General features: G+C 42.4%; 1 protein-coding gene across 2 annotated transcripts in view; it reads left to right on the top strand.

Annotated features, from left to right (window-relative positions):
* LOC109871922 (probable G-protein coupled receptor 158) overlaps positions 1-9,696 on the top strand; it is a 139,911-nt gene that overhangs the window by 81,636 nt on the left and 48,579 nt on the right. For both annotated transcript variants that reach the window (XM_031806537.1, XM_020462952.2), the window contains exon 6: positions 6,273-6,382. In XM_031806537.1, the coding sequence (XP_031662397.1) occupies positions 6,273-6,382 (110 nt within the window). The remainder of the gene's footprint in view (positions 1-6,272; positions 6,383-9,696) is intronic.

Below are 9,696 nucleotides of genomic sequence, written 5' to 3'. Positions count from 1 at the left end.
CCTCTCTCTCTCCCCTCTCTCTCTCTCCCCCTCTCTCTCTCTCCTCTCTCTTTCTCCTTCTCTCTCTTCTCTCTCTTTTTCTCTCCTTCTCTCTCTCTCTCTCTCTCTTTCTCTCTCTCTCTCTCTCTCTCCTTTCTCTTCTCTCTCTCTATTTCTCTCTCTCTCTTCTACTCTCTCTCTCTCTCGTCTCTCTCTCTCTCTCTCTCTCTCTCTCTCTCTCTCTCTCTCCCCCTCTCTCTCTCTCTATGCTGTGCTGTTACTCCCACCTCAGCTTGGTGCAGCTGCTCCACTGTGGCGCTCAATGCATTTTTAAAGAGTCCATCAAGTTCTAGCGCAACTTGTTTTAAAAATAAATCTGCTGATTAATTTATTGGGCGGAGTTGGGGGTATATGGAAGAGGGGAAAGAAGAGGGATCCACCTTAGCTGGGTGATGCTGGAAACAAACATGTAGCCCCCCTTCCGTTCGCTCCTTTCAGGATTCCCCCTTCCGTTCGCTCCTTTCAGGATCCCATGCCAGTTAGTCTCCACTGGATATTGTGTGTGTGTGTGTGTCTGTGTGTCTGTGTCTGTGTGTGTGTGTTTGTCCTAGTTTTACCTCTTGTTTGGGACATGGTGTATTTTAGCGTGTCATGGAGGACTGTGGGACGTGCTGTTCTGTGTGGACAGGGCTTGTTTACAACACATACAACTAAGACTAGCCAGAGGTCATCAGTACAGTGAGAGGGCCAGTCTATGGAGAAGAGGTTGTGATGTCGTGATGTCGTGATGTCGTGTGTGTGTGTGTGTGTGTGTGTGTGTGTGTGTGTGTGTGTTACACTTAGGACACTTCCCAAATTTTTCGCTCCTCAGTCAAAATCAAAACCTTCACCTCTCTAGCCCCCAGATACTATATGTATGTTGCTTTGAAGGACACCAAAATGACAGTATGATACACAGTCTGATACACAGGAGTTAGACTCATAGCTTTTCCCTGTCAAGTCCACAGTCCATCACATCTACAGTCATGATGCGGGAACCTTGTTTTTCATGGGAGGAAAACCGACAGTCATTCGGAAAATATATGCATTGTATTACATCTTGGACAATTAGGGTATACTTACCATACTTACTTCCTTCTTGGTTCCTGGAGGAAAATCAACTAACTAAATGTATCCAAAGCTGCCAGTCTTGGGCTGCTTTCTTTGCTTCTGGCCATGAGATGTGGCTGCAGTTAGGTCATACTAGTAGTAACTGTGGATCTTTCATACACTGCGTATTCAAATCCCTAGACTGTGGGTGTACCTATTCGGCTATCACACCTGACTCTGCGAGATGAGAGACGTGTGATCTGTCTCTGCGAGATGAGAGACGTGTGATCTGACTCTGCTAGATGAGAGACGTGTGATCTGACTCTGCGAGATGAGAGACGTGTGATCTGTCTCTGCGAGATGAGAGACGTGTGATCTGACTCTGCGAGATGAGAGACGTGTGATCTGACTCTGCTAGATGAGAGACGTGTGATCTGACTCTGCGAGATGAGAGACGTGTGATCTGTCTCTGCGAGATGAGAGACGTGTGATCTGACTCTGCGAGATGAGAGACGTGTAATCTGACTCTGCGAGATGAGAGACGTGTGAGCTGTCTCTGCGAGATGAGAGACGTGTGATCTGACTCTGCGAGATGAGAGACGTGTGATCTGACTCTGCGAGATGAGAGACGTGTGATCTGACTCTGCGAGATGAGAGACGTGTGATCTGACTCTGCGAGATGAGAGACGTGTGATCTGACTCTGCGAGATGAGAGACGTGTGATCTGACTCTGCGAGATGAGAGACGTGTGAGCTGTCTCTGCGAGATGAGAGACGTGTGATCTGACTCTGCGAGATGAGAGACGTGTGATCTGACTCTGCGAGATGAGAGACGTGTGATCTGACTCTGCGAGATGAGAGACGTGTGATCTGACTCTGCGAGATGAGAGACGTGTGATCTGACTCTGCGAGATGAGAGACGACTGACTCAAAGCTTTGCACACATTTCCTATTAACCGTGTTTGATATAACACACTTTGGGTAGAGGATTAAGAATGCAGGCATCTATGTTGTTGCATCTATGAAAAGCCTGTGCTGCTTATGAATGGCCTATGTATGGCTTATGAATGGCCTAGGTATGGCTTATGAATGGCCTATGTATGGCCTATGAATGGCCTAGGTATGGCTTATGAATGGCCTATGTATGGCCTATGAATGGCCTAGGTATGGCTTATGAATGGCCTAGGTATGGCTTATGAATGGCCTAGGTATGGCTTATGAATGGCTTATGTATTGCTTATGAATGGCCTAGGTATGGCTTATGAATTTCCTATGGTTGGCTTATAAATGGCTTATGTATTGCTTATGAATAGCCTATGTACTGCTTATGAATGGCCTAGGAATGGCTTATTAATGTGATATGAAGTCCTTATGCAGGTACCCTTCAAGTTAAGTTTTACCAAGCTTTTCCAATCTCCCACCATTAAAAACACTGTCTCTCTCATATCATCATGAAAGTGTGCCCATGTACTGCTTATGAATGTGGTATGTATGGGCTACTAATGTGTTATAAAGTCCTTACGCAGGTACCCTTCAGCGAAAGTATTGCCAACATTTTCTCCCAGTGAATTCTGCAGCTTAACGAGTCCGCCTCTCATATCATGGAAGTGTGATATGTGCTTCAAACATTGCTTGGCACTGAGCCATTGTTTCATCCCATCCGGGGAGTGACATTTCCCTTGTTTGTGAGTTTAAGCGGGCTGGTTGACGATCAGCGACAGATGTTCTGTCGTCTCGCCGCATGGGATAGGTGTCTGTCGCTCTGTTTAATTATAGAGGAGACTTGCCATCTCTCAAACTGCCACAGTGCACCATGGGACTTGGAAGTGGATAAATTGCAAAGGTATACCATAGAGCAGGGTTCCCCAACTGGCGGTCAGCGTGACGAATTTGGCCCTCGGGTGATTTTATTTGCCCCCCCCCCCCCCCCCCACCCCAAGTTTTGGAAAGGCCATCACATTTTATTTCAGGGATAGGTTGTGAGTATCGTATAATAGTCCAAATCCTGTTTTTTTTTTTTTTTTTTGTTATTATGCTGAAAGCAAAGCAGTTTAGTCTGTGGAGCTGGAACAACAGCTCAACTTGAGGATTCTCAAATATGTAGACTAGCCCTGGCATGGTTGACATACTAGTTGCATGGTTGACATACTAGTTGCATGGTTGACATACTAGTTGCATGGTTGACATACTAGTTACATGGTTGACATACTAGTTGCATGGTTGACATACTAGTTACATGGTTGACATACTAGTTACATGGTTGACATACTAGTTGCATTGTTGACATACTAGTTGGATGGGTGACATACTAGTTACATGGTTGACATACTAGTTGCATGGTTGACATACTAGTTACATGGTTAACATACTAGTTTCATGGTTGACATACTAGTTACATGGTTGACACACTAGTTGCATGGTTGACATACTAGTTGCATGGTTGACATACTAGTTGCATGGTTGACATACTAGTTGCATGGTTGACATACTAGTTGCATGGTTGACATACTAGTTGCATGGTTGACATACTAGTTGCATGGTTGACATACTAGTTGCATGGTTGACATATTAGTTGAATGGTTGATATACTAGTTGCATGGTTGACATACTAGTTGCATGGTTGACATACTAGTTGAATGGTTGACATACTAGTTACATGGTGGACATACTAGTTGAATGGTTGACATACTAGTTGCATGGTTGACATACTAGTTGCATGGTTGACATACTAGTTGCATGGTTGACATACTAGTTGCATGGTTGACATACTAGTTGCATGGTTGAGATACTAGTTGCATGGTTGACATACTAGTTGCATGGTTGACATACTAGTTGCATGGTTGACATACTAGTTGCATGGTCGACATACTAGTTACATGGTTGACATACTAGTTGCATGGTTGACATACTAGTTGAATGGTTGACATACTAGTTGAATGGTTGACATACTAGTTGCATGGTTGACATACTAGTTGCATGGTTGAGATACTAGTTGCATGGTTGACATATTAGTTGCATGGTTGACATACTAGTTGCATGGTTGACATACTAGTTGCATGGTTGACATACTAGTTGCATGGTTGACATACTAGTTACATGGTCGACATACTAGTTACATGGTCGACATACTAGTTGCATGGTCGACATACTAGTTACATGGTTGACATACTAGTTGCATGGTTGACATACTAGTTGCATGGTTGACATACTAGTTGCATGGTTGACATACTAGTTGCATGGTCGACATACTAGTTACATGGTTGACATACTAGTTGCATGGTTGACATACTAGTTGCATGGTCGACATACTAGTTACATGGTTGACATACTAGTTGCATGGTCGTCATACTAGTTACATGGTTGACATACTAGTTGCATGGTTGACATACTAGTTGAATGGTTGACATACTAGTTGAATGGTTGACATACTAGTTGCATGGTTGACATACTAGTTGCATGGTTGAGATACTAGTTGCATGGTTGACATATTAGTTGCATGGTTGACATACTAGTTGCATGGTTGACATACTAGTTGCATGGTTGACATACTAGTTGCATGGTTGACATACTAGTTACATGGTCGACATACTAGTTACATGGTCGACATACTAGTTGCATGGTCGACATACTAGTTACATGGTTGACATACTAGTTGCATGGTTGACATACTAGTTGCATGGTTGACATACTAGTTGCATGGTTGACATACTAGTTGCATGGTTGACATACTAGTTGCATGGTTGACATACTATTTGAATGGTTGACATACTAGTTGCATGGTTGACATACTAGTTGCATGGTTGACATACTAGTTGCATGGTCGACATACTAGTTACATGGTTGACATACTAGTTGCATGGTTGACATACTAGTTGCATGGTCGACATACTAGTTACATGGTTGACATACTAGTTGCATGGTCGACATACTAGTTACATGGTTGACATACTAGTTACATGGTTGACATACTAGTTGCATGGTTGACATACTAGTTGCATGGTCGACATACTAGTTACATGGTTGACATACTAGTTGCATGGTTGACATACTAGTTGCATGGTTGACATACTAGTTGCATGGTCGACATACTAGTTACATGGTTGACACACTAGTTGCATGGTTGACATACTAGTTACATGGTTGACATACTAGTTGCATGGTTGACATACTAGTTACATGGTTGACATACTAGTTACATGGTTGACACACTAGTTACATGGTTGACATACTAGTTGCATGGTCGACATACTAGTTACATGGTTGACACACTAGTTGCATGGTTGACATACTAGTTCTCCGTCTTGAGGGTTAAACCCAAACAGTTCAAATTGTCACAATACATTGCACATTCAGTATGGGGTTTATAACACAAATCTAGTTTAATCATGTGAGATGTGATATTTGTGATTCTGCTGGAATATATAATGAAATAAGTCTGTAAACATACAGAAGCTGAAAGCAAATACACGTTCCCCTTGGTTCAGCTCACCATGCATGACCTGGTGCCTCCATCCAACTATTAACAAAAGCTAAAGTTTTGTCAGCAAGGCAGAAAGAGAAATGAGGGCACCCGATGCCTCAGTGATGTTTAGTTCTATCTGCCTAGGGAGAGACGACAGTTGAAAATTAGCTGTCTGGCACAAAATCTGGCACCTTTACAAAAAACTTGATTAATGTGCGTTTTCCCTGTCACATAAACCTACGGTTATAATGTAGTGGCCTAGGGTGGTCCAGCCTCTGGATCACATTTACTCTGCACCGCTGTGAACATGGGTTTGAATCCAACCCACTGCTCTTGCATTTACATTTTAGACATTTAGCACTCTTTTATCCAGTAGTGAGTGAATACATTTTAAAACTTACTTTTCTACTGTTCCCCCGTGGGAATCAAAACCACAACCCTTCCCTGCAACTGCCATGCTCTACCAACTGAGCTACACGGGACTAAACTCTCTCCTTTTTCTCTACCCTGTCTAATAAACATCTCCTGTTTCTCTACCCTGTCTAATAAACAGCTCCTGTTTCTCTACCCTGTCTAATAAACAGCTCCTGTTTCTCTACCCTGTCTAATAAACAGCTCCTGTTTCACTATCCTGTCTAATAAACAGGAACATTACTAAATAAGTAGGACTACTTCTGTAAAAAAAAAAAAAAAAAGGGAAGTAGAGTATAATGAGAGTAATGTGGATCTCCCCTTCTGTTTAGGTGATGATACTGTACTTCAGCCCCAGCGTGTTGCGCTGTATCCTCCTGAGATGGGTGCGTCTCCTGGGCTTTGCCACGGCCTACGGAACAGTGATCCTGAAGCTTTACAGGTTTGCTACAGGTCTACTTTCTAGTACAGGTCTTCCACGTGGGGTGTATTCATTAGTACATGCTGTATGCAAAATGTTTTGCAACTGCATATTCGGGTAGTTTCTTCTCTGTTTCGGCCTGTTTTGTTCCTAGTGAATATACCCAAGCTGTATCATGCAGAAATCAATCCCATAATATGGTACTGGTACTCCCTGTATATAGCTCCACATTGGTCTAGTACTGGTACTCCATGTATATACAGTACCAGTCAAAAGTTTGGATTTTCTACATTTTAGAATAATAGTGAAGATGTCAAAACTATGAAATAACATATGGAATCATGTAGTATCCAAAAAAAAGTGTGTTTGGTAGGCCATCATTGTAAGTAAAAATGTGTTCTTAACTGACTTGTTAACTGACTTGTTAAATAAACTAATTATAAAAAATAAACAAATCAAAATATATTTTACATTTGAGATTCTTCAAAGTAGCCACCCTTTGCCTTGATGACACTTTCGCACACTCTTGGCATTCTCTCAACCGTCTTCATGAGGTAGTCACCTGGAATGCTTTTCCAACCGTCTTGAAGGAGTTCCCACATATGCTGAGAACTTTTTGGCTGCTTTTCCTTCACTCTGCGATCCAACTCATCCCAAACCATCTCAGTTGGGTTGAGGTCGGGTGATCGTGGAGGCCAGGTCATCTGATGCAGCACTCCATCACTCTCCTTTGTAGTCAAATAGCCCTTACACAGGCTGGAGGTGTGTTTGGGGTCATTGTCCTATTGAAAAACAAATGATAGTCCCAACTAAGCGCAAACCAGATGGGATGGTGTATCGCTGCAGAATGCTGTGGTAGCCATGCTGGTTAAGTGTGCCTTCACAGACAGTGTCACCAGCAAAGCACCCCCATACCTCCTCTTCCATGCTTCACGGTGGGAACCACACATGCGGATGTAACAGTTGTTAAAATACATTGTGAATTTCACCAGGTTCATATATTAATATAGAATGATGATGTGTTATTATGCATCCCTGCATCCTGGGAATAGAGTAGTGTTTACTTACATTTTGCCTTGCATCCTGGGAGTAGAGTAGTGTTTACTTACATATTGCCTTTCATCCTGGGAGTAGAGTAGTGTTTACTTACATTTTGCCCTGCATCCTGGGAATAGAGTAGTGTTTACTTACATTTTGCCCTGCATCCTGGGAATAGAGTAGTGTTTACTTACATTTTGCCCTGCATCCTGTGAATAGAGTAGTGTTTACTTACATTTTGCCCTGCATCCTGGGAATAGAGTAGTGTTTACTTACATTTTGCCCTGCATCCTGGGAATAGAGTAGTGTTTACTTACATTTTGCCCTGCATCCTGGGAATAGAGTAGTGTTTACTTACATTTTGCCCTGCATCCTGGGAATAGAGTAGTGTTTACTTACATTTTGCCCTTCAACCTGGGAGTAGAGTAGTGTTTATTTATGTTCTGCCCTGCATCCTGTGAGTAGAGTAGTGTTTATTTATGTTCTGCCCTGCGTGCTCGTGCTCAGATAATGTTGATGCACTATGAGAGGTAGGCACGCTTTGTCTGTTGTCTTCAGAAAAGTTGGATTCCTGTAAGCACAAAGTCATACACACAGTGTTCTGTTCATGAATAATGATGTATATTTAGAGGTCACTCATAAGTGGATGGTGTTGTCAAGACGCAATTGTAATTGTACTTTTTTAGGATGATATTAACATTCTGAATTCAACACGTGGTTACTAGCGAGCTAAGATACTGTATGTGTGAACGATGGCTAGCTCCACGACTGATTCCAGTCCACTGTATTGTGTGTCTGTTTTAGAAAGAGACGACGATTCGCAGAACATATTTGTGCATATATTTTTTGGGGGGGGGGATGCAGAGAGTGAATTCGGATTCATTAAAACAACCTGATTTCCGAAGTCTCAATCAACCACACACAACGCAGAGCTACAGCGGTGCAGTACAGCACTGGTTACTTGGAGATAATCCGTTCACCTACTCTGCATCTCACCAAGATACAGAGGTTGGAACCAACAATTTCACATTTGGACTATCATCAGACCAAAGGCCAGATGTCCACTGGTCTAATGTCCATTGGTTGTGTTTCTTGGCCTAAGCAAGTCTTTTCTTATTATTGGTGTCCTTTAGTGGTGGTTTCTTTGCAGAAATTCGACTATGAAGGCCTGATTCACACAGTCTCATCTGAACAGTTAATGTTGAGATGTGTCTGTTACTTGATCTCTGTCAAGCGTTTATTTGGGCTACAATCTGAGGCTGGTAACTCTATTGAACTTATCCTCTGCAGCAGAGGTAACTCTGGGTCTTCCTTTCCTGTGGCGGTCCTCATGAGAGCCAGTTTGATGGTTTTTGCAACTGCACTGTCGTTTCTTTTTGCTTATTTGAGCTGTTCTTGCCATAATATGGACTTGGTCTTTTACCAAATAGGGCTATCTTCTGTATACCACCCCTACCTTGTCACAACACAACTGATTGGCTCAAATGCATTAAGAAGGAAAGAAATGCCACAAATAAACTTTTAACAAGGCACACCTGTTAATTTTAACGCATTCTCGGTGACTACCTCATGAAGCTGGTTGAGAGAATGCCAAGAGTGTTCAAAGCTGTCATCAAGGCAAAGGGTGGTTACTTTGAAAAATATCAAATATATTTGGATTTGTTTAACACTTTTTTGGTTACTACATGATTCCATACGTGTTATTCCATAGTTTTGATGTCTTCACTATTATTCTACAATGTAGAAAATAGTACAAATAAAGAAAGACCCTTGAATGAGTAGGTGTGTCCAAACTTTGGACTATTACTGTTCCACATTGATCTGGTACTGGTACTTCCTGTATATAGCTCCACATTGATCTGGTACTGGTACTTCCTGTATATAGCTCCACATTGATCTGGTACTGGTACTTCCTGTATATAGCTCCACATTGATCTGGTACTGGTACTTCCTGTATATAGCTCCACATTGATCTGGTGCTGGTGCTCCCTGTATATAGCTCCACATTGATCTGGTGCTGGTGCTCCCTGTATATACCTCCACATTGATCTTGTACTGGTACTCCCTGTATATAGCTCCACATTGATCTGGTGCTGGTGCTCCCTGTATATAGCTCCACATTGATCTAGTACTCCCTGTATATACCTCCACATTGATCTGGTACTGGTACTCCCTGTATATACCTCCACATTGATCTGGTACTGGTACTCCCTGTATATAGCTCCACATTGATCTGGTACTAGTACTCCCTGTATATACCTCCACATTGATCTGGTACTGGTACTCCCTGTATATAC

The sequence above is a fragment of the Oncorhynchus kisutch genome, linkage group LG27 (assembly GCF_002021735.2).
Source record: "Oncorhynchus kisutch isolate 150728-3 linkage group LG27, Okis_V2, whole genome shotgun sequence".
NCBI classification, from domain to species: Eukaryota; Metazoa; Chordata; class Actinopteri; order Salmoniformes; family Salmonidae; genus Oncorhynchus; species Oncorhynchus kisutch.
This window is presented reverse-complemented; position numbering and strand designations above follow the sequence as displayed.